The sequence below is a fragment of the Rhinopithecus roxellana genome, chromosome 4, assembly GCF_007565055.1.
Source record: "Rhinopithecus roxellana isolate Shanxi Qingling chromosome 4, ASM756505v1, whole genome shotgun sequence".
NCBI lineage: Eukaryota > Metazoa > Chordata > Mammalia > Primates > Cercopithecidae > Rhinopithecus > Rhinopithecus roxellana.
In genome coordinates, this window is record NC_044552.1 from 9,482,079 (window position 1) to 9,508,969 (window position 26,891).

At 48.3% G+C, this 26,891-nt stretch overlaps 1 protein-coding gene and 2 long non-coding RNA genes across 6 annotated transcripts; 1 reads left to right on the forward strand and 2 right to left on the reverse strand.

The window, feature by feature from the left end:
- The first annotated feature begins 824 nt into the window (after positions 1-824).
- On the forward strand, positions 825-24,135 carry TFAP2A (transcription factor AP-2 alpha). Of its 4 annotated transcripts, none has more exons than XM_010375630.2 (7): positions 825-1,467; positions 10,532-10,966; positions 14,004-14,055; positions 16,098-16,329; positions 18,231-18,349; positions 20,239-20,380; positions 22,103-24,135. In XM_010375630.2, exons 1-7 carry the CDS (start codon positions 1,435-1,437, stop codon positions 22,389-22,391), a joined length of 1,302 nt encoding a protein of 433 aa, XP_010373932.1. In that variant the 5' UTR covers positions 825-1,434; the 3' UTR covers positions 22,392-24,135. The 4 variants fall into 4 exon arrangements, with proteins under 4 accessions (XP_010373932.1, XP_010373931.1, XP_030785280.1 ...); XM_010375629.2 differs by lacking the exon at positions 825-1,467 and adding an exon at positions 5,658-5,942; XM_030929420.1 differs by lacking the exon at positions 825-1,467 and adding an exon at positions 8,000-8,271.
- Positions 4,933-8,563, reverse strand: LOC104671971. Its single transcript, XR_749345.2, has 3 exons — positions 8,518-8,563; positions 5,832-6,202; positions 4,933-5,602 (listed from the first exon to the last, which is right to left on the reverse strand). It is a non-coding gene; the product is annotated as an uncharacterized LOC104671971 (long non-coding RNA).
- On the reverse strand, positions 19,212-22,565 carry LOC115896984. Its single transcript, XR_004056943.1, has 3 exons — positions 22,448-22,565; positions 20,394-20,525; positions 19,212-20,077 (listed from the first exon to the last, which is right to left on the reverse strand). It is a non-coding gene; the product is annotated as an uncharacterized LOC115896984 (long non-coding RNA).
- Positions 24,136-26,891: the final 2,756 nt, after the last annotated feature.

A 26,891-nucleotide genomic window follows, 5' to 3' on the forward strand; every position in this document is an offset into this window, starting at 1 on the left:
CACCCCACCCCTGGGAACGCCGAGAGCGTGCAAAGCTCCCTGGACAGGGGCCGGGGGTCGGAGGTTCTCGGGCACGGTTAGAAAGGGGAGGCTTTGGTGCCTGGGGGACAGGTCTCTGCTCCACAGCGTGGAGCTGACCTTTTACACATATTTGCCTGACATGTCAGAGAAGACGATTTAAAACTGGTTCTTTGTTCGTCTCCAAGTCCCAGCTACAGCAGCCTTGGAGGGTAACTGGGCCTGCCCCAGGAGCCCCAGGCCCAGACCCAGGACAATTCGATCTCATGGCCGCAGGAATGGGACTGGCACCCTCTCTGGGAGAGTGTGGCCCGAGGCCATTCTCCTCATCCTCACCTCCCTGCCGGCCAGGTGCGGCTCCTGAAGGAGGTGAGCTCCAGGAGCCCCAAATCCTGTGGCTTCTTTTAAAGCTCCCCTCTAATTAGAAGCAGCGGTGAAATCACTTCAGTGATTTTATCTGTCATGGGAAAGCAAACCCTAAACCAAACCTCAGTTGCCCATCCCAGAGCCACCAACACCCCCATTCTTCCTTTAAATAGTTCTAAATGGAAAAGAGGGAGAGGGGAAGAGAACTGTGAAAGTGGGAAGAAGCGGGTGGATCTTTGTACAGAAGTGCTAAGTGTGAGTGTGTAAGAGAGTGTGTGAGTGTGTGTATGTATGTGTAGAGTTTCTCTCTCTCTCTCTACGATGGGAGGAGACTAAACCTAGAAGCCAGAAGTGACACAGAATCATGAACGTCTTCACCTATTGAGCAACAGTTTCATGTGGAATCTAACGCTGAAGTGGCCCCGGGGGTGGCAGAGAAGGATCCGCTAAGGCCAGTCGTGCCCTGCACCTCGTGGGCGGGTGGGGAGGCGGGGACGGCGACCCATCCCCACTGTGTCCAGGTCCGCGGGGATCATCGGGTCTGGACGCTTCCACCGGTCTAGCCCTTCCCCAACCCCCGACCCCCACCCGGGAGTGGAGACTCCCCCAACTCGAAAGTTCCGAGGGGAGGGAAGCCAGGGGTCGAGCTTGTCGATGCCCCCACCACTGGAGTGCGAAAACACACTCACACTCGCATCGCACCCAGCACATCCAGCAGTCAGTCCGCTTCGGTTCCCGGACCAGGGACTGACCGGGAAAGCGGGTTGGGGCTGTTGGGAAAAGCTGGAGCTGATGGCAAGATTGCCGCGGCTATAAATCCATCACTTCCCAGGTCAGCTCCGTGAGGCGCTGGGACTGCAGCTGGCGGAGTGAATTCCTGGGCCAGCGCGCATGCGTCGGCAGGTAGCAACCCAGCTCTTTATGACCAGGTGAGATGTTGGTGAGCAGGTAAAAAAGGAGGATTTGCCTAAGCGATTCCAGGGAGCGGGCCCGGCCGAGCCCTCCAGCCCATGCCCGGCGGGGACCAGTCGCCAGGAGCGCCGAGCCGCGATGTCCATACTTGCCAAAATGGGGGACTGGCAGGTACGGGGGGTTTGCCTTGGCTGGGGCTGAGGTGGGCTGAGGTGGGCGGAGGTGGAGTAGGGGAGGGGGCAGGAGTGGGGAGGAGGAAAGGAAGCGCCGTGGCCCAGGGCACGGGAGTCGTAGGTGAAGCGCGCGTGGCAGCGCCCAGGAGAGCTCCCAGGAGACAGTGAAGACAGGAAAAACGAGCGCAGGCAGCGGCTGCGGTGCTGGGGGCAAAGCGCGCCGCCCGCGGGGCCAGACGCCGGGGAAAGTCCCGCGCACGCTCCACAGGTGGCCTGGTGGGTCACTTGTGGTTTGTGCTGTGGCCGTTTCCCCCACCCCCTCCCACCTCAAGCAGAAACTTGGGAGGATGACTATTTCGGAAGGGGGGAGGACGCAGGCCTGGGGTTGCGGCGCGCGGCGGTGAAGGTTTTCAGCCCCCTGCGCCTGCGGCCTCACCCTAGACCTCAGCGTTGAGTGTTGGACAGGTTCTGGTGCACCTGTCTCTCTCGGTACCCCCAGGTTTCGGGAGATGTAGAATGTATGAAGAATGGAAAGGGGGCCGGATGACTGGGTCGCGGAGGCAACATGTTTCTTTGGGAGATAAAAAGTTTGCCCGAAGTTTAGCTACCAACTCTCTCCACTTCCTGAAATGGGTTTTTGCCGCCTGGGCTACAGATGAGGGAGTGTGTGAATAGTGGGTGAGGAGGCAGGGGGATCGCGAATTTGCCAAAACCAATGCCTGCGGAACTTGGCCCTGCTAGGCCGCGAGCACCCCAAGGCGTCCAAGGTTTGGCTCCTGTCCTTCCTGGGCCCGGGATTCCGATCCTGGCCAAGGAAGCATTTGTCCCGCGCTCTCCTTCCAACTTCCAGACATTTTCCCTTCGGGAAACAGTACGGCTCTGGCCAGGTTGGTGGCGGTAAAAGGCTCTGCCTGTCGCCGATTTCATCATCAGAACAGCGAGGCCCTGTTTTCGCCCCAACCAAGAGGCCTGGTTAGGGTGAGATTCTGTGTGCCCAAAGCCCGGGGGGACAATTCGAATCTAATGCCCTGAACTTCCCCCCCTCCCCCGCCAAAAAAAAAATCTGAGGCCTCGCTACTCCTGGTCGAGTTCTTTCTCTTGTTTCAGATTTAGGCCATTAAAAGTAAAGTTCTGAGAAGTGCAGTCTTCACTAAGCTACCTGGAGTTGGAGAAAGAAAGGCCTTTTGCGTTCTGTACTTTTTTCCCTTGCATTTATTACTTTTATCAAGAGTGAACTCTTTTACATTCTTCCCCCTAGTTAATCCTCACTAAATGGTATTTCATCCGCGAGGTTAGAGGAACCTGTGGTTTAAGGACGCAAATCCGGGAATCCACACCTCTCCCTCCCTGCCCCTGTGGGCTGAAGGCCCTTCCTAACTCTCTTATTTGGAGGCTGAAGACTGGGGGAGTCCTTTCGTAGCAGTCTTCGGGTTTTCTCCTCAAATTCCAGTGAATTTCGCTGGAGAACTCCTAGGCAGTGAGAAGGTGCCTGTTGAGTAGGTTTGACCTGGGACTGGGCCTTCTGTGGGTTCCACTAAGGTTTGAAAGCCGCGAGACTGCCGCAGGAGGAGGAAGGAGGGAGCCGCGGGCCTGGCTCCTGCGGGCTCAGTTAGGCAAGTGGCTGGAGGCCTGGATCTCGGGTGGGGCGAGAGAATTTGGGGCCCGGAGGGGCCGAATCTGCTGAGCTGGGCCTGTTGGGCTCCCGGCTCCCACTGGGCATTGGCAATTGGAGAAAATAGAGTCATTCTGGCCTCTCACTGTCTCTTTCTCTTTGTGACTCTGTCTCTCACACAAATACTCCCTGTTCCCCCCGCCCCCCGACGCCCTTTTTATGCCCCTCACATCAGGCCTGGATCTCCGACGCCCAACCCCAGGCCTGGCGCTGCTGTCCCGGGGTTCTGGCCCTGCCGGAGCATTGACATGCAATGAAGCGACTTAGTGTGGTAATGACGCTGGCACAAATGCAGCTCGGCTGGCTCCAGAGGCGACCCTGGCGCTCGCCCGGGCCTTTCATCAGCGTCTACACCCGGGACGGCAGTCCAGAGTCGGCAGGTCCCAATCTGCACCTCAATGGCGCCCTCAGCGGGAATACAACAACAGTTTAGCAGCCCCGGCGGGTGTGGAGCCAGAGATCTGTCCTGCGCAGGGCAGCGGGGACGTGGGAAGGGGGTTGAAATGGGGTTGCAGAGGATGGAGTGCGGCCTTCCCAAGTCCGCAGAGGGCAAGAAAGCGAAACTTGGAGTTCCCTTACGCACACCGCGGCGACGTCTACGGAGTGTAAAAACCCATGCTCTCAGGCCTAGGATTTGGCCTGCTCAGGCTGTGGCTACTGCTGGGAGGGTGTCGTTGCCCCTGGCAGCCCAGATCCTGACTTCAAACCACTGCACTGGCGACAGACTGGGACCGCCCTGTAGGGTCTAGCCCTGGGAAGTCGACCATTTTCTGGACGGAGGGCGGCGCCAAGCCTCCAGTCCGGTTCAGCCGAGGGATTGTGCTCAGTTCAGGTGGGGCTAGGGAGTGCCCAGAGCATGGGGAGGGCTCCCTGGGGGCTCTGAGGCCCCTTGCCAGCTCTGGCTTCTCCCTAGCTTTTTGGAGCCTTCTGCCTGCTCTGCTAGGTTTGGGGAGTTCGCTGGGGTGTCTGGAGGGAGAATTCCCCTTCCGCAGCTTTGGGTGGAATGGGGAGTTCTCCCAGCTCCTGCCTGCCTTCCACCTGTGAGGAAATGCTCCCATCTGCCACAGTTCCCCTTTAGGGGACGCCCGGTGGAAATCTGGGAGGCCTGGAGGTTTTCGAGAAACAAGCCCAGATGAATCAAAGGTCCTTACTAGAGCAACTCTGAGGTGGGACCTAGTGTAGTTACGGAGTTTGCACATACAGCAGAGAGAAAAGACAGAGGTAACTTTCTTTGGAGGACAAACGAGGAAGCTCAGCCAGGAAAATTAATTACTCTGCATTTCATAGTGTCACACTAGGTCCTTTTCTTTTCTTTTTTCTTACTTAAAAAAAAAAATCCCAAAAACGAAAGGGATAAAAGCCCCAGAGGAGCCAGCAGGCTCCTGTGAGGAGTCCAAAAGCCCGGACTGACCAATCTGGACGAGGAGGTGGCTCCCAGGCCTCCAGGTTGCGCGGCAGCCGGGCTCTGCCTCGCGAGCACGCCTGCGTTAGTAGCATCACCAAATCATGAAGGAACTCTCCCTGCTTTAATTAAAAAGGGGAATCTTGGGAAAACTAGAGCAGATTAACACAGCTAAGAGTCGGTTCCCGGTGATTTATTTTGATGCATGCATGAGACGGTATCTAGACTTGCAGGCACACACGTCTGTATTTCGGCTCAACTTTAGAAGCGGGTGTGCAGTTCCATAGGAGTTCTGTATTCGTGTCCAAGTCGCACCTAGGAAACCTTAGCCTGAACACCAAGTTGAACTGTCAGTTGGCCCTAGCTTCACACAAACGGAAGGAAAATTGTTTAACCCCCGGAGCTGTCAGGTAACCTCTTCAGGGTACAACTTTTATTTTACACGCCGCAATTAAGGGATTGCAAACCCCAGAAGAGCCACCGGAGTCGCTTGGCAGAATCTCCAACCTGAGGGAAAGCTCAAAGCCAATAAAACTCCCAAGGCGCTGCGGCCCGAGGGGGTGGCTGCCGCAAGTGGAGGCGATCCCTTGTTGGGCAAAAATTTTGGAGTGACTTCGCCGGTCTTGGTTTGGTGGTTATGTTTAATTGCGAAAGGGATAATGATTTCTAGTAAAATTCCACGGGGCCAAAAGGGCAGCTCGGATCGTGGTAGTAGGGTTAAGGGAGAAGTGCTAGGAGCCGGGCCCCAGGAGTGGCGGCTTGGACTTTGAGTAGTGCCGGGCTTTGCAGAAGGCATCTCTGGAGAAAAGGAAGCGGAGAGAGAAAGGAAGGGGAATGTGGCGGAACTGGGGTAAGAGAGATGGTGCTGGGACAGGGGCTCGCGGCGGAGCTCAAGGAAGGTTTTATCAGTTCGCAGGCTGGAGTGCGCTCTAGAAGCAAGTTCGTGGGTAGAGAGGCCTTTATACCTGTGTCGGAGCGGCCGGCGGCAGATTGTGGTACTGGCGAGCAATTGGACTATTGTTGATATGCTAATGAGGCGATTAGGCTGTTGGTAAAGAGCTGGAAAAGGGAAAAGTTTCTACCATTAGAGGGAGATCTCCGAGCGCACACGGGAGCTCTTTCCCTTCTCTCCTCCTCCTCGCCCTTCTCCTCGCCCTCCTCCTCCTCGCCCTCCTCTTCCTCCTCGCCCTCCTCCTCCTCCTTGCCCTCCTCCTTCTCCTCCTCCACCTCTTCTCCCTCCTCCTCCTCCTCCTGCGCTCACCGCCGGCAGCCAGCACTTTGCGCTTACCCAGAGAGTCGCTCCACTTGCGTGCGAGACGGAGAGGGGCATATCCGTTCACGCCAATCCATGAAAATGCTTTGGAAATTGACAGATAATATCAAGTACGAGGACTGCGAGGTAAGCGCGGCGCCGGCTCGATCATCCGTGCGCCCACAGGCTCCGAGCTCGACCCTCCCTCTCCTCCTCCTCTCCTTGCAACCAGCTGCGAAACGCGGGTGGGACAAACTTTCCCCAGCGCAGCGCCCGCCCCTCGGATTCGCCCGAAGAACGCGGGGGAGAAGCTGGAGAGGGAGGACGTGGATGCTCCCTTCTTTGGCTTCCCTACTTTGAAGCCCGTGTCCCACTTTACTCCCCTTTCTGACCAATTTTGGCTGTGCCTAAGAGTGGGGCGAAGAGAAGAACATGGGCTTTTGAAGCAATTGCTGGCAACTGGGCACTTGCCCGTGCACTCCTTGTGTTATCTTCATCGAGATTCTGAGGGCCCAAGTCAACAGGAACAGAAAGGAAAGAGAAAACTCTTCTCTTCAACTTCCTCTCCGATCTTTAATATTCCTTCTTCTTTCTATTCATTCATTCTTTCTTCCTTTCCTTTCTTCCCCCCACGCCACTTTCTAAAGCGGTTCCCTTCTCGGCTTTAGAGACGGGCCCCCACACGTCGCTGTGATCTGGGCTGCGCCTTACTGTAAGCGGGTTCAACTTAAGAACACTCTTTCCAGCTGCGGGGCTCGCTCCAGATCCTCTGTGCTTCAAGAAGTTCTAAGTAGCTTCTAAGCTACAGGATCGACGCACCCCATGGGGGTGTGTGGGGGTGGGGAGATGTGCCTCGCCGAGCCTGCTGGCCGCTGGGTGCTGGAGCACCAGCTTCTGCCCCAGCCCAGAACGACCGTGGGAATCCTTGCGCGGCTGCGGACCACCTCTGGTGCCGCGAGCCCGCTGGGCCGACGGAGCGCGCCGCTTTGGAACCCATTTTAAAACCTAGAGTCCCCTGAGCTCGCCTTCTTGAGGCAGCAAGGGAGACCCTAGCGCTACCGGTCCACCCGCAGGAGGCGCTGGGAACGGTTACAACCATCACTGAAATGAGCAATGAGTCCGAGAGAGGGGTTGGGGTGTGTAGGGCTGGAGATTACTTAAATAAATAGGTGGCAGTCCCAACTTTGGCTGTTTTTTTTTTTTTTTTCTTAGTTTTTGGCATTTGGAGCTGAGAATCTTAGGCAGAAGGTGTGCAGGCGCAGGGGCGGAGATCTTGACTTCACTGGAAACCAGAAATTGGGTTTCTATGAACGATGTGTCACCCGCTCCCTCCTCCCTTTTCTTTCTGAAGACTATTTTAAATCTTTCTCCTTTCAGGACCCCCACCCCGGTAGATGGGGACGGGGTGACATCCCACGGGTGCCGGTTCTTCTCTGGTGGGTCCTGTCGCGCTGGGGGAGGGGCGCAGGGACCCCACGTCAGACCAGTAGCTTTGTTTTCGAGGCTGGGGGCGAGCTTTGCGGGCAGGGAGGAATGAAACTGAGCCCCTCAGTCTCACAGGACAGTTCATACTGTACTGGTCTGGGCTTTGGCCGGAGGCTCGGGCATTTCACTTTCGCAGAGGCCGAAACCCAGCTCCAGGTGTGGGCGCCCTCGGCGGGCGGGGTCCGAACCTCCGCTCGGCTCTAGGCGCCGACTGGATGGGGTGGGTGGCTAGATGGGGGATGAACTTGCACCCCTAGAGGGATCCTGTGGGGGCAAGTGTGAATGCGTGTGTAAGCGAGGCAAAAAAGATAAGAAAGGAGAGAGAGAGGAGAATAAAGTCAAAGCTGTTTCCACAACTTTGGCGGCGGCGGGCAAGCGCCGGAGCGGGGATTTCGGGTTTCGGAGTTGGCTTGGGGCAGTCTGATTGTGCCGGGGCTCTGTAGGGACACGCAGAAGACGAGGTGCCGCCTGTTCTGACAACCTGGTGGGTAGACTGGCAAAGGCAGCACGCCGGGAGAGCTAGTCGTGTCATTCGGGGGGGCGTCAGGCGGGAGTGGCCCAGCCAGTCGGACGGGTTTTTGCCGGGAGCCGCGAGCCCGTGCCAGCGGCGCCCGGGCTGGGCCACCTAGCGTCTGTGCGCGCCCCGGCCCGCATCCCGGCTTCCGATCCGGAATTCCCGGCCCCAGAGAGCCGAAGGCAGAGCGACGGTGGCCGGGGAGCGCACGGTGCCCCTGTCCGAGGAGAGCTCAAGAGGAGGCCGAGGAGAGGGCCAGTGCAGCGAGAGGGCCGGTCCCGGGCGGGGCGCGGGGTCATGGAGGAGCCGCGCAGCAGCGGGCAGCTGAGTCCGGAGTCCCAGACTCGGCTGCGAAGCGGCGGAGCCCGCGGCCAGACAGGGCCGGGAAGCGCCTGCGGCGCGGAGAGCCCCACGAGCGCCCGGACGCGGTCCCCAGCAGCTCCTGCCCGCTACGCACGACCCTCGCTGCATCCCGAGGTCTGCCCCAGCCTTTTAGGTCTGATTGTCCTCGCTCGCTTCCTCTCCCCTTCCCCCTCCCCCGCGGCCTCCCCCTCCGTGCGCTCTGGCTGGGCCCCCTCCCCCTCCCTCCCTCCCCCTCTCCCTTCCTCCCTCCCTCCCTCTTTTCCTCCCTTCCTCCTCTCGGGCTCTCCCTCCTTCCCTCCCTCCCCTCTCCCCACCCCGGGCTCCTCTCCCTCGCCCACACTTTCTTTCTCACACACGCACGCAGACACATTCTCCCTCTCTGCGCTCTCTCCTTCGGTCTCCCTCTGCCTCTTTCTCTTTCACTTTTGCATGCCCTGCAACCTTTTAAAATGTTGCCCCTTCCCTGTGATTCGCCAGACGCCGCGCCGCGGCCCCCCGCGCGCTCGCCCGCTCCCTCTCTCGCCCGCTTTTTGTCTCTCGCGCTCCCTCTCCCCACTCCGATTTGCTACACTGAGACTCCCGTCAATGGACTACATTGAGAGCCGGCTCCGGCGCGAGTTGCCTCTCCGCTTCACGCTCGATTTCCAGGCATTCTTCCCTTATTAAGTATTCGTGTAATATTAATAGTCATGAATATCTGCTATTAGGAGGCTCCAGGAACGCTGCCCAGCGCGGTTATTAGAAGCTCAAGCGAAGCCGCCGCTAAGAAAAGAGGGGGAGACACGGATTAAGGAACACGCACGCACCCACACACTTACACATACTTTTTCCTTTTTCCTTTTTTGGGGTTTTTCATTTTTAAAGAACTTTGAATCATAACCAGTCGCGGCAGGATAGAGACCGTGGGTTCGACCAGCTGAAGGCGCCGCGCGAATCGGTGGTTCAAGTTCGGATGGATCCGAGCCGGGCTCCCGCGCTCCGGGGAGCGTCGGCGCCGTGACTGGAGTCCTGGGTCGCGCGGGGCTCTCGGCGCCTTTTGTGTGGGGCGCGCTCGGGCGGCGGGGCAGCCGGGCGCTCCAGGCTTGCTTGTTTTTTTCCACCCTGACTCGTTACCCCAGACTCTTCGCAGATGTTAGTTCACAGTTTTTCAGCTATGGTGAGTCCCACCCCCACCCCGTTCCTGTTTCTTTAGGAATTCGATTCTGGAAACCTGGTGCCGTGGAGCTGCCCGAAACCTCGGGTTTCACGCCCAGCTTTCCTTCAGGACACCCCCTCCTTTTGCATCCCCCACCCCACCTTCCGCCTTTCTCTCGTTCTTTTTCTTCCCTAAATCGAATGCATTACCTCCTACCCCAGCCCCCGCTCGACCTCTCCGAGCACGCAGACCTACCTCGTCGCTGCTTCCCAAGGCGTGTTTCTCCCCACGTTCATCTTGATTTCCTTGCGTCCTCACTTGTTCCCGAGATGTTCTCAACATTTGCTGCTTAATCTGTCTGCAGGAAAAGTGCAGCCCGGTGTGCCCCCCACCCTCGGGGCCTGCGGCTGAACCGCCGAGGGTTTGCCGTCCCTGGAATCAACTCTGTTCGCTTGTTTTGCAAGCGAATTGCAATAGAGAAACCTACAGTCAGGCGTTTCTTCTGCCCTTTGGGGCTGAGGTGGAAGGGGCGGGGGGCCTCCGCCCCGGGGTGCACCTCTCTCTTTTAAACCCAATAAGGCTGAATCTTTCTATTTTAAATCTTGACTTGACCTCCCCCTTTCCCTATCCAAACCATAAATCGACTCTGTCGAGAGAAAGGCTCCTAACTGAGGAAGCGGAAAAGACAGACCCCGATCCTGCAGTTAAAACCTTCTTTAAGCTGGTAATTTAAACGTGTGTTTTCGTTACAGCCCCTCTGCGAAATATGTTTCTATTTAGTCATGAAACGGTAATAGTCTTTGAACGTTTATGATTTTTTTCTCTCCAAATAAATGCAAGATAATAAACAATAACGCAGTGGCAGACAGGTTCAAATAGGGGGAAAAGAAAAGGCCGCTTCTGCGGTTTAGTATTTAGGAGGAATTTTAATTTTGCTTGAGAGGTTTCACGCTGCAGTTTAATGGGCTGTGTTCCAGGAGACCCTTTTCTATCTCTTCCCCACTTTGAAAGAAACGCCTGAATAGTCTCTTGTGCCCCTACATATACAGTTCCTCTGCGTTGTTGGAAGGGTCTGTTGAGGGTATTTCCTGAAAAGAACTTAGAGCTGATTTTTTCCCGGCGGCCAGCCAACGGGAACGGGGGATTTCCCACGCAGGCTTGTCAAGTGGATTTTGTGTGGATAATTGTAGCTCGACGCCTGATTCCTTGTTCTTTACCTTTCCTCTCGCTCTCTTCTAGGACCGTCACGACGGCACCAGCAACGGGACGGCACGGTTGCCCCAGCTGGGCACTGTAGGTCAATCTCCCTACACAAGCGCCCCGCCGCTGTCCCACACCCCCAATGCCGACTTCCAGCCCCCCTACTTCCCCCCACCCTACCAGCCTATCTACCCCCAGTCGCAAGATCCTTACTCCCACGTCAACGACCCCTACAGCCTGAACCCCCTGCACGCCCAGCCGCAGCCGCAGCACCCAGGCTGGCCCGGTCAGAGGCAGAGCCAGGAGTCTGGGCTCCTGCACACGCACCGGGGGCTGCCTCACCAGCTGTCGGGCCTGGATCCTCGCAGGGACTACAGGCGGCACGAGGACCTCCTGCACGGCCCACACGCGCTCAGCTCAGGACTCGGAGACCTCTCGATCCACTCCTTACCTCATGCCATCGAGGAGGTCCCGGTAAGAGGCCGCGCGACCCGCGCGGGAGAGAACACAGCCCCCTACTCACCTACCCCCAAAAAGGATACCTGGAACATACAGTCGGTGGGCCCGGGTACTCCCCAATATTTCCTTTTAAAAACATTTTATTCGGGGGCGGGGACGGGGGGACGTTTTGAGGAACCACACAAAGTAGTTGCGAGTTCTGCCCCAGAACAATGGTTCCTAGAGCTCCCTCAAACAATGCCTGCATTACCATTTCCACCAACACAGATAAATCAGACGAATGTCACCATTAACAATATCTTCCTCTCGACGACAGTAAACTGTCTCAATTGCTAAAAGATCTACTTCCACCGCTGAGTCTGGCGTGGAGATCTCTCCCTGTCCTGGGAATGATGTTAAATGCAACCAAAAGAGCTCATTAAATGTCCTCAAAATGTAAAAGAAGTGTAAAAAACATACTAAGAGCATTTTAACCAGATTTTATAAACACAAGTGAAACCTAAAAGTTATGTGTACACCCTATCCTGATTAAAGAAAAACTAAGTAGCAAATCCAAGTAGAGGGACATTAAAATGCAGCCTTCTTCTCTTCCTAGGGGTGCTAAGTGGTGACCTCATAAATCATTAGCTGGGTTCCCAACGCCTATCAGAACCTGCTACACCCCATATTAAATTAAATGTTTTGAGACTATTGGGTAATACATTGAGTTCTAATTTAGTTATCAATAAATGTAGTTTAAAATGATTTCTAAATAAGCATGGCATTAGCACATTTACTATTTACAATGCAAACCAGGCTATTGATAATTCGAAAATACTTTCTGGAATTAAACTTAAACCAGTACCTCTGCTTCAATTCTATGTATTTATGGTTTCCTCACAACCTTCCTGAAATGGAATTAGAGCAAGCCAATAATTTTATTAAAGCTGTAAAGGCTTCTGTTAAAGCTGCTTTTCTTTGGAGAGGAAATGTATCTGGATGTGATTTTTGCTAAAATGCTATTTCAAATTACTGCATCAAATATTGCAGCAATATGTCCGTTGACAGTTTAATGATTACTACATTAGATTGTAAGGAAAATGGTCAGATGAATTTACCTGCTTGCTTGGTGAATTTAAAACATTATTTAAGTTCCATAGGAAAATAGAAAATTTATTACATCTCTCATTTGGCTCAGTTAGTCACTGAAATTTGTTGGTTATGTTTAGCAGCCCTTGCATGGAAGGCAGGAAAGTAGGCACTTGATCTAGTATAAGGTTTAGTGAGCATTGTATGTCTGTATGTGTGTGTTCATACTTACATGTTTTTAGAAACTGATACTTAACTGCATTTTGTGGAAGTGAGAGGAGCACTAATTTATATAAGAGCAATTTAAACATGAAATGGGAGTTATGATCATTTTAGTTCCCTTTCCCAAAGCACTCTGAATCTTTTCCTTGCTTATTCTTTGAAAAGATTTGAATTGCAAAATAATGTTGCAAGCTTTTGGAACTACTGTGAATTAGAATTGCTCTACTTTGCAAAAATTTCAAGGTGAATTCTTAACACCTGTATACTCACTCTTTGTGGCAAAACTGGTCAGTACGAGAAATTAACGAAAAGACGAAATAAAAACAAGGAAACCCAGTTGGTGTTCTTCCCTCTTCCTCTCCCATCTTTTAAGAAAAAAATTCTTTCAAAGGAATTTGGGTCAAGAAAAAGCTTGTTTTCATTTTTTTCCCATTGCTGCAACAGTTAACCTTTAGTAAGTATAACTGCTAAATATTTAAGAAAATCAAATCGATGGTGAAAATTATTTAATCATTAATATCTCAGTGGGGTTTTAAACTTAACAGTCTTCCCTGTATGGACAAGGTCTAGAAATAACACAAATAAAAGTATTATGCCATACTACATTTACTTTATGGGTTTAGGGTGCATGCATAAAGGGATCATATTTCCCCATATAGTTAAAAACACAAGAACTGCAGCAGTAGTCATTTCTGAACATTTCTCAATTTAATTATACTTAAATCCAGAAGCACTTTAGGCAAGTTACAAATGAGAGCATTGAGTATAATAAAACCTGTAATAAAGCAACTTAGTACCATCCACCCGGAATCATTGCGATCAGGCACAATTAACAGGAGCATAAATCCAAGACAGAATGGAAAATGTTCGAATCAGTATTATTGTTGGACAAAGACTAGAGAAGGAAGTAATAGTTTTTTAAATGGTAATGCCTGTGTTTGGTAATGATTGCAGAATCTTCTATCTCAGCAGCCCTGGTGCTAATTTGTAAACACAGCCAGACCTTATATTGGCTGTCAGTTTCTGCATTAGAAAACATGATTTCATTTTACTTTCTAATCACGTTTTGACTCTAGCGCACACACGTATACCCATCCATCTGTAAAAAAAAAAAAAAAGATAAACACCCCACACTAACGACAAACCTGCTGCTGGACAACAGGAAAGGAAGCTCAAAGGTTTTTTGTTTTTAATCATTTTCATATTCCTGTCACATCCAGGCTCAGGCAGTAGTCTTTCTAAAAATTTATTTGGAGTTTTCCATAAAGGTGTGTATGTGTGTTTGCTGTTTATTATACTACCTAAACCTTTTCCAACACTCTCCTGTTACTTCCGCCCCTGTCATTTCTATTGTGTTTCCCTGGCTTTCACTGCCTGAACACTAGAATTGCTCAATTCAGAAGCCGCTGAGGCGCCAATCTAAAGCTAGGTACATTTCTAAATGTTGAACTGACTGAGAATGATTAGGTGCTCCAACACTTGATTTAATTTCCAAAGAAAGTTTTATTCCTCATCTCCACGCCTTTTAAACATGGATCATTTGCTGGAGGAGGAGAAATTGGCCATGGGCGTGCAGTGAAACCTCTTGAGTTGCAAAGCCCCAAATTCCAATAAGCCAAGATAAGATGTTTACATATAAATGTCATTATACGGGAGGGGGAATTTTGATTCTGCACCTTCCCCTCCTCCCATCTTAGAGGGAATATTCATTTCCTTTTGTTTTGATTATACACTTACATCCATGTGTATCCTTTTGTTGCAGCATGTAGAAGACCCGGGTATTAACATCCCAGATCAAACTGTAATTAAGAAAGGTAAGCCATTTCCTTCTGCATTCCAAGCATGTCCTTACAGGCAGAGTGCTATTTAAAAGAACTTGCAGAGCTGTGTTTATTTTTTCCAAATAGGATTTCCTAAAGGCTCAGAATTAGCAAATAGATAGGCATAGAACAGCAATGCTTAAATAATCAGCTTTCAGTATGTTGGTAATGCCAACAGGCTAGCTTTGTTCTGACTCATGATTTGACCATTTAATTTAGTTTAATGATATTTGGACAAACACACAAAATGTACAGTAGTGGAACTGATTTGGAAGTGGCATTTCAATTTTGACACAGTTTAATAGTTTAATCCATTGCGCTGATGAGGGTTAAGAAGTGTAAAATGCTAAAACAGTACAAATAATTTAACATTAATGTTAAGGACAGATGATAAAAAGCACTCTTTAGCAGAGGGGAAAAAAATTCATGTTCTTCAATTTAGTTTCTTGTTAGATGTGTAAGGGTCTTAGAACTTTGTGAATTAGGTTAACAAAATTTTAGCTTTTGGTTAAAATTAGTATCTTGAAGATGTGAGGATTATTACCATACTTGTTCAGAGCAGAAATTGTTAGAAAAGTGTCAAGTGATTTGAATGGATTTGTAATTTGTATTGTGTTTAGTGAGTAGAAATAAAGTTTACTGAATTAAATGCTGTTCACTCTTGGTAGCAGCTTTTTTTTTGGTTATGGTGGCAATGTTACATTTCAGGATTCTAGGCACCACCAGAGGACGATGCTATATAAAACTGTTCTCATTTCTAACCCCAATCAGTATATTGTTAGCTAGTTTAAAGTTTCATTTTTGCATCTGTGAAGTCTTTGTCACGTCAAATTAGATGTGCAAGGGATAAATCTTAAGAGATGCTCTTTCCAAGTCGACATGATAATTGGCTCTTTTATTAGTAATCTCTCAAGAGTTCGTTTAACTCCTATTGTCTCTATTAGCCTCCCCAGAGCTATTAATGTCACAAGTGATCTATCCAAAACCTAGAGCCCCCCACCTCCCTATACGTCTAGCATATCCCCATTAAAGAACGCGTAAGGAACACTGATGAGACTGTGTGCACATTATGTCTCCAAATGGCATTTTAAAATACAATGCATACTGTACTGAAATGACTGTGAATGCATCTGAATTACATTGATGCTGAGAAACGTAATGCATTAGTATACTTTCTGCAGGTCTTCTATTTTTTTCCTAACAATGGTAGTCCAACAATAAAGAGCTTATGGTTTTAACTAGGAAGTATATATATCCACTTTCCCCATAAAGGCGCTTTAGCAGACAGCGGACTATTAATATTTACTTAACAAAAGGGCACATTGCTAGTATTCCACTGTAGGCCTCTTCTTCCCTCCCCACTCCGCAGTTCAAAATGGGCCTTGGAATGATCTCCAAAACAGACGTTTTCAAAATTGAACATAGGAAAGGGCCTATTTACCAAAAAGACGGGACGTGTGGTGTGGACAACAAAATCCACCACTTCCCAGCGTGGTGCCTCAATTAAAACGCTCGTTTACAGCGTTTAGCCATCTAAATTCTCGGCTGATTTTAATAATAGGTCTTTGAAGCAGTTTTTCCCCGACACTAAACCCCTCACCCAGCAAAACCCCTAAAGTACAAGTAGCTTGCTCTCGGTTTGCAAATGTAACTGCCTCTCCTGCACCCTGAACCCGTGCTCCTGGACCTCATCTGGGGCCCACTCCGCTAGGATGCTCAGAGCCTCAGGGGTCACCAATTTCACCACCCATCTCTAGAGAGCACCCTTGACGGCGAAGGGGAAAGGGTCAAGGCAGAAACGCAGGCCAGGCTGGCTGGGGGAGGGCAGGGCCGCCTCCAGGCCGCCGCGTGAGGCAGGAAGGGGGTCGAGGCCGAGGAAGGGAAGTAGAGCCACAGAATTTCAGAGGCGGACGGAAAAGCGGGGACTATGGCCCAAAGCCTGGGAGCCGACCTTGGCCGGGATGAAGGCCGGGGTCGGGCAGGATTTGGGGGTGATCCATGACGCCCAACACGCGGCCTCCCCTCTGTCTCCGCAGGCCCCGTGTCCCTGTCCAAGTCCAACAGCAATGCAGTCTCCGCCATCCCTATTAACAAGGACAACCTCTTCGGCGGCGTGGTGAACCCCAACGAAGTCTTCTGTTCAGTTCCGGGTCGCCTCTCGCTTCTCAGCTCCACCTCGAAGTACAAGGTCACGGTGGCGGAAGTACAGCGGCGGCTCTCACCACCCGAGTGTCTCAACGCGTCGCTGCTGGGCGGAGTGCTCCGGAGGTGAGGCCCGGCACGGCCCCGCCCGCCCCGCCCTGCGGCCGGGGGAACCACTGCGCTTGCGCCGGCAGCGGCGGCGACGCAAACCGGCCTCGCGCCGCGGCCCTCCCTACGCGGGAAAGGAAAAGGGGCGGAGAGAAGAGCGTAGAGCCAAGTGGGCGGGATGCGGGGGGGGGGGTGCCGGCGGGCGTTCGGCGCGCGCCTGCGCTCTCCGCTGCCTTCTCGCGAGCGTGTTCTGGTGCGCGCCTCGTTCGCTGCCGCGCGCTCGCAGGGTCTTCCGCCCCGCCCTCCTCGCGCAAGCGCAGCTCGCTCCTCCGCGGGCTCAGTCCCGGCCGCTGCAGCCGCGGGGCGCCGTGCAGCCACCTTTTCCCTCTTCGCGCGCACCTTGGCAAGCCCAGGAAAAGTTCCTCTCAGGCTTCTCGCTTTGCCTTACCTCTCTGAGTAGGGTCTCCGTGGGTAACCAGTCGTGCCTTGTATAGGGTTTTAATAGAATGGTTTTTAACTAAAGGAAGAGAATGGTGTCCTCTTGAGTCCACACGCCATGCCCCCCTTTCGATCTCACCTCCCGACCCCCCGTACTATAGGCGTTTGCATATGATGATGATTCCATCTTACTGGGGCCCTGATGTGTGCCAGGCTGCGTGCGAGCATGTTTACGTGCATTGTGTGTAGTCACCACCAAGGAATGCATCTGTTACATACATGGCCAGGGATTCTTACCTCACCCCTGCGAGGTCTGAGGGATTCGTTTAGTAGATAAGATTCTATAAGGGTCAGCAAGGTAAAGCACCTTCCCTCAGGGCAGGTTTCTCCCAGCTGTGGGCTTCCTACCCCAAGGATTCCACCGCACGTTGTGAGTTGTGGGGCTTATGTTGAACTTACTCGGATAATAGGTTTCTTCTCTTTCTCCGTCTTTAATAATACTGAGAACTTCATTGTTTTGACGGTTATTCATTTACCTATCTGTTTATGGACCAGCAGTTCCGTTCTAGTGGCTATATCCCACACAAAGCCTATAAAGATCATTTTTTGGAAGGTTTTAATATCAGCCATTCTAGTATTTTCTTCCTCCTGCACAGTCATTTTGCTTTCCCTTTGTAATCTTTCACTCACAGATCTTTTCCTTGCCCTCTGCTTTTTCCTTCCCTTCCCCCATCCCCAGTATTGGAGACTGTTTACCTAGGGGAGTATAATCTAATCCACACAATTAAAGAGCACTTGAGTAGGGAATAAAATCTGAAATTAATTAATTTGCTGTTTTATTTAAACAATTTATCTTAACCACTTTCTGATTATGGGATTCTATTTAGACATCTGTTTAGAACTGCCTCCATTGTCTCTGAAATCAGTGAAACTTTTAAGGGCTGATATCAGCCTGTGACATTTCCAGTTACGCTGGTGACATGGCACGTAAACAGTTGGCGAAATGAATTTCCCTTTGGGGCTAGAGCTAGAGCAAGAAACCGAGTGATGATAACTTTGGTTACTCGGAACAACCTAACAGCATATCTTGCAAAGACAATTTTAAAGACCCCATTGGGATTTGTGTGATTGTAACAGCAGGGAAAATATACAGTAATCAGTTGAACTCAAGAATACCTCAAACCCTAGAGATGGGGCTGTGTTTGTTTGTTTGTGGTTCTTCTTTAGAGAGTTGGGAAATCAAACCTTCCAACCTGTCACAAGAGTTGCAATAATAACTGAACATAGGGGGTGCTTTACAGTTTAACAGTCGTTGATCTCCTATGAACTTTCTGTACTATTCCTAGGTTTCCCCCCTTTAAATGTCTTGGGGCCAAGCTCAGTTTTTGAAAGCACATTTTAGGAAGCTTTCACAATGATTTTAATGTGCACAGCAACCCAATGTTTTCTAAATCCCTTTCTCGCATATATTTGTGAAACAGGGCGAAGTCTAAAAATGGAGGAAGATCTTTAAGAGAAAAACTGGACAAAATAGGATTAAATCTGCCTGCAGGGAGACGTAAAGCTGCCAACGTTACCCTGCTCACATCACTAGTAGAGGGTAAGCGAATCCACTTGCTAACTAGAAGGAACTTCCTTCTTGGAAAATGGATAATATTTAGTGGCCAGATGTTTGGTTGTATTTTGTGTCCGTTGGGCAGTTTCATCTTTGCAGAGAATATAGCCAGATGTGAACGGAATTCTTTCATGGCAAAAAGAAACATTTGCATATACTCCTATACCTTCATCCTTCTCCCTTCTTTTCCTCTACCATAAAGTTACACCTCCCCAGTCTAATTCTGAGCTAAACAATGCACAAGTTTAAGAACTGCACATTCTCCAGGTTTCTCTCTCTTTTAAAGGGCTCAGCAGTAAATCACTTAAGTTATTCTGACATCTGCGTTTGAGAAATGCGTGACCATTACTTCCTGAATTAATTTGGGAATCTTTGACCTGCGTCCTGATTTAAGACCATCCTGAAAGCTCAGGGTTATGTGCCCTTTCAGGTTTTTGTTTTCCAAACATATGCTCCCTTATCTCTTTAATTGTGCTTTTCTCTTGGAGAAGAAGAAAAGTGAGCAATTTTTGATTCTGGATTGTGTGGATACGGAAAGATAAAAGAAATATAAGCATTGCAAAAAGTTTCTCCTGGTAGCTTTAAACACACATACACCCTTCCAAATGCCTCAAAACAAAAAGCCAACCCTTATCCTCACTCCTGCTCTAGATAACTGTCACCAGGAGCCACTCACATTCCTGCTGCCTCTAGATTAAGTTTTTCTGATACAAGAGTGGCCTAGGTTTTGGTGTACTGGAATGAATCTATAGCTGTCCTGTGTTTGTCTTTGTGTCCTATTGTAAATGTCTCATGCTAATTGGGGGGAAAAAAGTTACTTTAATTACCAGAAACTAGCATGTATATTTAAAGAAGTCATTTTATTCACATCTTGTATTTGAGGAGCTATATTACAATTCAGTTTTTCTAGCTTTGTAAATTATGTTTTAAAATGTTTAAAACCGTATTATTTGAGGAAGAATCCTATGAATTCCTTTTGTTGATGATGTCAGAGATTGGTAGTAATATAACTGTTTAGGAAATCAGCAATTGTTCAGTGCCAGAAAACTCAACTACAGTAGCATTACATTAAAAATCCTAACAGTCCATAGAGAACCCACTATTCATACTCCAAAAGAATTATAAGCCAAGAAAATGGTAGTGGTGGCTTAGGGTGTAGCGTGGAGTTCGTCTGGGTTTGGGGGTTGAGTTCTGTAGCAGGGAGGCAGTTTCTGGAGAACTGTTATTGTTTGTGATCCGCTCCATTTTATGGAAACAAGCTCTGCGGAGAGGGCTTTGATGCTCTAATTGGCGCATGCGTTCTTCCGGAGCTGGAGCTAATGGCAGGAAGCCCTGCAGTAAAAACCAACTGGTTCAGGAAATTAAAACCAAAGATTCGAAAATCAACAACACAGACAGACTGAGTGGAGTGACCCTCAAATCCTCTTGGTTAATCGGTTTGGATGAACAGATAATTTATGTGATCAAGTTAAAATGTAACCCTTCAGTTGTTCCCTTGCAGAAAAGCTCAAGGAGTAATTATGAATATCATTTGTGAACGTATTGATAGGTGTGAAGGTGGAATACAATAAGCATTTTAAAAGAGAATTTGGAGATGCGTCATTTAGGGTGGGGGATGGGACTGGAGGTTGGTGGATGGGATTTACATTTTCAAGTCTTCTTGGCCCTCTAGGAGAAGTGGGCATTTTTCCTGATAAATGCATCCACCAGATCCTACAGAGAAGGAAATAAAATGCCTGAAATGAGAAAACAAGTAGTTTGTGTTTCCTGCAACATCTGGGGTGAAGGGAATTAGGGAGTTGGTGGTGGGGAGGAAGTTGGGATCCCCACTCTTCATTCTCTCACACTGGCTCCCTCCTCTCCCCTCTTGCCAGGAGAAGCTGTCCACCTAGCCAGGGACTTTGGGTATGTGTGTGAAACCGAATTTCCTGCCAAAGCAGTAGCTGAATTTCTCAACCGACAACATTCCGATCCCAATGAGCAAGTGACAAGAAAAAACATGCTCCTGGCTACAAAGTAAGGCATTTACCTCTGCAGGGTCTCTGTGTCTGGTTGTCAGGAGAAACAAAAATCGGTTTTGCTCTTCCTTCTCCCCTGTTTTCCTTTGGTGTTCATCAGCTTTGTTGCAGTTATAACACTGTCTTATAAACCGTGGTCTATGCTAAGGAAGAAACACAGGTCGGATTGTTAGGGTGCTCCCATCTTTTTCCTCTCATCTTTCCCATTTTCTCATTTTTTTTTTTTAAATGATTGTGTGTGGGAGTGGGTTGTAGGAGGGGTTTGATTGAAGTTGAGGGTGGATTTGTAACTGTGTTGTTTCAGAAAGACCAGAATCAAATCCTCAAAGGTGTAACAGGCTTACCTATATCAGTTTTTGTCTCATATCAATATGTTCTCCAAGGGCAAAGATTAAACAGTGGCCTGCAAAATGTGCAAGCCAGAAGCTGTCCTAGTTTCAACCTTAATCTGTTATTCCATTTCTTACCTTCCTTTCACAACCCCTTCTCAAAAGTGCCACACACAGAGAGAGACCCACACCCCACAGAAGTTTTAGCCCACAGGCGAGAAGTCAAATAGATTTCAAAATGGCCCAAGTTATATTCCCTTCGGTGCCTGGGCTGAATAGGCTTCTCCAGGTGGTGTGTGAAAAGAAAATGACTGTTTTGATATGTTTTCTGGAAATTAAAAGGCTTGTTTGGAAGCCCTTAATTATCAAAGTTGATGTCACAGGAGGACATGGAAGCAGAGGGCAGAAGCTGAGGCCTTGGGTGGGACCCTGTTTCTGGCCTGGGGACATCAGCTGGCCTTGGAGAAGGGAGCCAGCCTAGGCTCCTCATTCATCCCCCTCCCCAGCCCCCCAGGCCAGGCTGCTTCTGCCCCTGGAAGGCCCCAGCTAGCCCTTGCTTCCCAGATTCAGAGGCAGAGCTTCCTGAGTGCAGGCCTCATCTACCCCTGTGAAATTTCAACTTGTCCTCTTCCCCAGGCTTCCTAAGCACACCCATCTTCAGTTTCCCTGCAGTATTTTTATTTTGAGCTATGTGGGGAAAGAGGAGGAATGGGAAATTGAAATGTCTGTTTCTTCTTCCCAAACACTACTTTGAATTATCTCCAAGTAACAGGGTTTTTTTGTGTTGGCCTGTTTTGTTTTTTGTTATTGTTGTTTTTTAAAGGCAAAGTAATCCTAAGTAAAGTTTTGTCTTTCTATCCAAATTCACTTGAATTTGATTTGAAGGTGAATGAGTGGGAACTTCATTCTACAAACTGCTGCTGAGGTCTCTAGAGGAGCAGGGAAGAGGGTCTTTATGACATTTTGAATAGGAAGGCCGATGGCTGCAGCATAATGTTGGCAAGATGCTACTGTTTCTGACTTCCGGTCTGGCTGACTTCTTTCTTTCTCTTCCAATGTTTGAAATGGTTTCCTATGTCTTGGATGTTTGGTGTGAGGGAGAAAGGTGAGACTACAAGTTTAACATATCTGAGAGGAGAGAGAGAGAGAGAGTCATTTGTGAAGGTAGGAAGGGCTTGCAGTTAAATAAAGAGAGATGGTTTAGTGGTCGCTGAAAGGTGGCTGGGTCTCCCAACATGTGGCCACCCTGTCTGTCTCTGGGGCCTTGGGTCGTGTCAGGTGCTGCCTGGATCCCGGCAGAAGTGGCTGCAGGGAGAGAGGTTTTCTCTTCGCTGCTGGTGCTGCCCAAAGTGGAGCCTTATGTCTCTCTCTCTGCTCCACTTGTGCTGCAGACAGATATGCAAAGAGTTCACCGACCTGCTGGCTCAGGACCGATCTCCCCTGGGGAACTCACGGCCCAACCCCATCCTGGAACCCGGCATCCAGAGCTGCTTGACCCACTTCAACCTCATCTCCCACGGCTTCGGCAGCCCCGCGGTGTGTGCTGCGGTCACGGCCCTGCAGAACTATCTCACCGAGGCCCTCAAGGCCATGGACAAAATGTACCTCAGCAACAACCCCAACAGCCACACGGACAACAACGCCAAAAGCAGTGACAAAGAGGAGAAGCACAGAAAGTGAGGCCTCCTCCCGACCTGTCCCTCCCACGCCTCACCAGTCCCCGCGCGCCCACCCACCTGCGGGTGACAGCTCCGGGATCAGCAACCCTTCCTGCTGCTGCTGCTACTGCTGCTGCTGCTGCCGCCGCTGCCGCCGCCGCCGCTGCCCTTGAGTCCAAGCCTCCGGAACTGCTCTCTCGACTGTCAGTGGGGTAGCCGCTCCGACTCTGCGCCCGCCTCGACTTCCCCACCCGCTCCCACACCCCTGTGCCCTCATGTGGAGCCTAAGAGAACAGAACAGGCCGTGAAGCCAGCAGAGAAAAGTTCTGCCAAGTTTGTGAACCCCCCCCCTTTTTTTTTTTAAACAAAACAACAAATCAACAGCAACAACGACAAAAATTAAAAACTTTTTTCTAAAAAAAAGTAAAAATAAAAAAAATTATATGCGCTTCGTGGGACTGAGTCACCACCTTCCCTTACATACTTCAGTTCAGATTGTAGCCATACTTTAAAAAAAAAAAAACCAAAAGGATGATGACAACATTTTTATCAGTATTGTGAATAAACTTGAACACAAATACACGAAGTTCCATGTCATGTCTTCAGTTGTAGAAGTTTTTCCTCTTTAAGGTAAAGCGACCAACTTGAAGTTTCTCTGGCAACACGATTCGCAGTTATATAAGGGAATCAGTGTTCACGTCTCTGTATATATTTATTTATGTGTAATTTAATGGGAATTGTAAATACGGTGAGTCTGTTTTAAGCCTTTTTTTTTTTTTATTTATCTGATCTTGTTTACCTCTTGTTTAGTGGGTTTTGAATCTTCCCTATTAGTTCTTCATGTGGTTCATGGTACTGATTTAGAAACCAATGTTTGGGGGATTTTGTTCTCTGGGATTCATGAATTTAGCCCTGTTGTAGCATGTTAAAGATGACAAACAGCTGGACAAATTTTTAAAAGGTAAAATAAAATTTTATCTGTAATTAGTATTATTACATTTAGCTTGTCATTGAATTGAAAGAAAAAAGTGATATTGGACCCTGGAAAGATTTTTAAACTTGAGTGGTTTGATAACCCTTCTATGTATTGTAGGGAGAAAAAAAGTTTATTTTATTCCACTGTCCTCCCTTAAAGGCATCATTTGAGCAATAAATGAATATTGTCTTTAAACCAAGGGTTAGGGAATTTTCCTCTCTCTCTCTATCGCTGTCTCTCTCTCCTCTCTCTTTTTGTTCAAAGAACTTCAAACATTTGGGACCACCTGGTATTCTGTATTTTCACTGGCCATATTGGAAGCAGTTCTAGTTGCATTGTATTGAGTTGTGCTGGCAGTAGTTTCCATGCCTGTCAATGTATCATAGTCCTTTGTTGCCCAGATAAATAAATATTTGATACGCTTTATGTCGATTTTTTTTTATTCAGTGGCTGTCTTTACCCAGGCGTATTTTTGTTCTTGGCAGTATTTTTTATTCAGTATGGTTACAGTAATTGAGTTTAACTCTCCCTTGGCAATTGCTCCTTGCAATAAGCAGCTGAACCCATTGTTTCCCTCAAGTATAATAAAAACTTACTTTCAACTTGGAGTTCAGAGCAGGGTATCATTTAGATATTCCACTGAGTCTGTATTCAGACAAATGACACAATAAAACCCAATGTATTCTTTTGGATAAAAGATTGTACTGCTAAAGGAATGACATACTGTCTTTTCCTTACTAGAAACATTAATTTTATTATTAAAAATAAAGTTTTATTTTATTTATGTTGATCCTTTAGGTTTTCATTTGTGTTTTGGAAGCCAAAATATAAAATCTCCAGGACCAAATGTTAAGGATGACAAGGAAGATGGAGAAGAGAAGAACAGAAGAACCTTCCCACCAGCAGGCCCCCCGCCTAACAGCGCCCCCCTTCCCCTCATAACTGCTTTGGAATTTGTCTCAGAGGATAACTGAGATTTAAATTGTTAGTTCATTAGCACAAAGGAAATACCGACTTCAACCTTCACTTGCTTGCTCAGGCTACTCGGTGGCTAAGACAGGCAAATGAGCTCAGACCAGCTCTAGTTTTCTGGCGGGAGAAAAGGAATAGTGGCAGAAATATGCATGGAGCAGGGAAAGAGAGCAAATTGTCTCCCATTTATTTTCATATTTTATTTAGAGATGAATTTACTACTGTGCTGTTCTTCAGTAGCTCTCGAGGTAGAAAGGGGAGTGGGAAATGATGTTGATCCCTGGAATCTTTCTTGCTTGCCCCCTAAATGCCAGCCCACCCCTTCCTATCACCACAGGGCTCCTCTTAGGTCCTTCTAGAAATACAAAACGTTCTCTGAGGTGGGGTGGGGAGGATGGGGGAGGGCTGTGAAGCCTGCCTCTCCAGACCTCTCCTATCTGTCTTCTACAATAAGAGGACTGTGTGCTGAGCTCTGAGAGAAGGAAGGACTTCCTGTGCATAAAGATGGCGAATCCAGAGCTTTTGTAAACTGATTTGGAAATTCTTTGCTTTGGAAGTGAAGAGGATTTTTAACAAGCAAAAGGAGGTGGTTAACTGAAAGGTTTAGAGGAAAGGTCACAGAATAAGTGTCTAGGTAGACAGACTGGTGGAGATTTCACTTTTGTGCTGTGCTCTGACATTCCGAAGGACCAAGGAAGCAAAGCATTAGAGAGTGTCCATTTTGCAGTCTTTTGCTTTCTAATCTCCTTATGGAAGGCAGTGTAAAATCAATCTCGACAAACGAACGAGAGTTGGTGGAGTCTAAATTCTATTTTCCGAAGCCAGAGAATTCATAACAATGGTGGGTCTAAAAAAGAATTCAAATGGAAAGTGTATTCTCAGAACGCAATGCGGCAATTGTTTTTTAAAGCGGTTATTTATTATTTCCTAGAGAGACTGGTTAACTGTAACGTAGATGTAACAAAATAATGAGGCGAATGAACCCTAACTGTACATACTCTTGACAGAAATGAAATGCACACAGCATTGTAGCAGGTGAAGTGAAGCATTGTCTATCAGGGCTGTTTTTCTTGGCTGCATCTCAGATTGTGTGGGGGATCCTAACCTCAGGCACAATAGCATTCATAAACAGCCATACATTGCTGCTCTGTCTCCAACGACACATAAATACTCATTTTAAAACGAAAACAATCTTATTAAATACCATTCATTCATATCTGGATTTACAGATGCTTGTTATGTTGGAAAACCTGAACCCAATATAATCCTTGCATCCTGAGAAAGACAGAAAGGAAATAGTGGGTTAGAACATTAGAAGGTCATAATAAACAGTGGTTTCCAAATGCAGAGAATTAGTTATTTTTATTCAGTAGTTGGACATTTTGAGGATCATGATATTGTCACGCTGTCTTTTTCTTTAAACAAAAAATTTAAAAGAAGTTATGTATATTTTTAAGAAATGGGAGGATTAGAGAGATTGTATTTAAAAAAACTTTTATTGGGCTAACCAAAGGCTATGTGGATTTTGGCTTTCTCTGTGGTGATCAATGTATACTTTCTAAAACACATGGTGACTAGTTGACAGGACAGGTGTTTATAAACTAACAACAGTGATTTTTTTGGGACTAAACTAAATTAGGATACATAGTTGAATTCTAACGATGCTTGCCAGGATATGCTAATTACCACACCCAATTTTTATGGAAACACAATGCGCCTTCGAGTTTGGTAGTCATCATTACCCCCTCTATTCTCTAGCACCCTTTAAAAATTACAATCCCATCCATTCCTCCCCAAAACCGAATATTAATATAATTTGCGTTCTTGATGGAACTACCATCAGGACTGCAATGCCCCGCAGCTGAAATAATATTTAAAATAGAAGGGATTTGACATTTGAGAAGTCAGTGGCTTGAAATACCCAGTTGTACTTAGCTAATTCAGTCCTTAACCTCTGGTTTCAAATAAATCAATTACAGTCGATTCCACTTCAGTTCAGAAGTGCACAGGGTTTTAGTTAATTGAATACATTTTATTCACTTGCTAGGAATATTCATTTATCAAAATTCCAAATTTAATGTACATTTCTTTACAACTCAGGTTATGTTAGACTGCACAATCAGATCAAATTTGCCCTGGTTTCCCCAAATCCTGCTTAACATATACATTTTACCACTCTCTGAAAGAGACAATGTCTCCCCATTCCTTTTGTCAGCCAAGAGTAAATTCACAATAATTCCATGTCAGGCAGGAGAGCTACTTTCCCCCACAAAGAAAAAAATCATCTGTGGTCATCAGCCTTGCGTTAAGTTTAAATAGGTTAAGAACAAAGCTGGATTAATTAAGTTTTTTTAAAGTATAGACTTGAAATAAAAAAAAATTATGCATGGTTTCCATTAGAGCTTAACTTTGCTGCAGCTGACAGGTATGACAGCATTTTGTGGTCTTAAAGCCACAGGCTCCTTTTCTTAACCCTCTTTCTTCCTCTGCCTCCCCCTTTGGCTTTTGGAGAAGTACTTGAATAAATACCCAATTGTTAACTGAAAGAGCAGTACAGTTAAATGTGCCCAAATG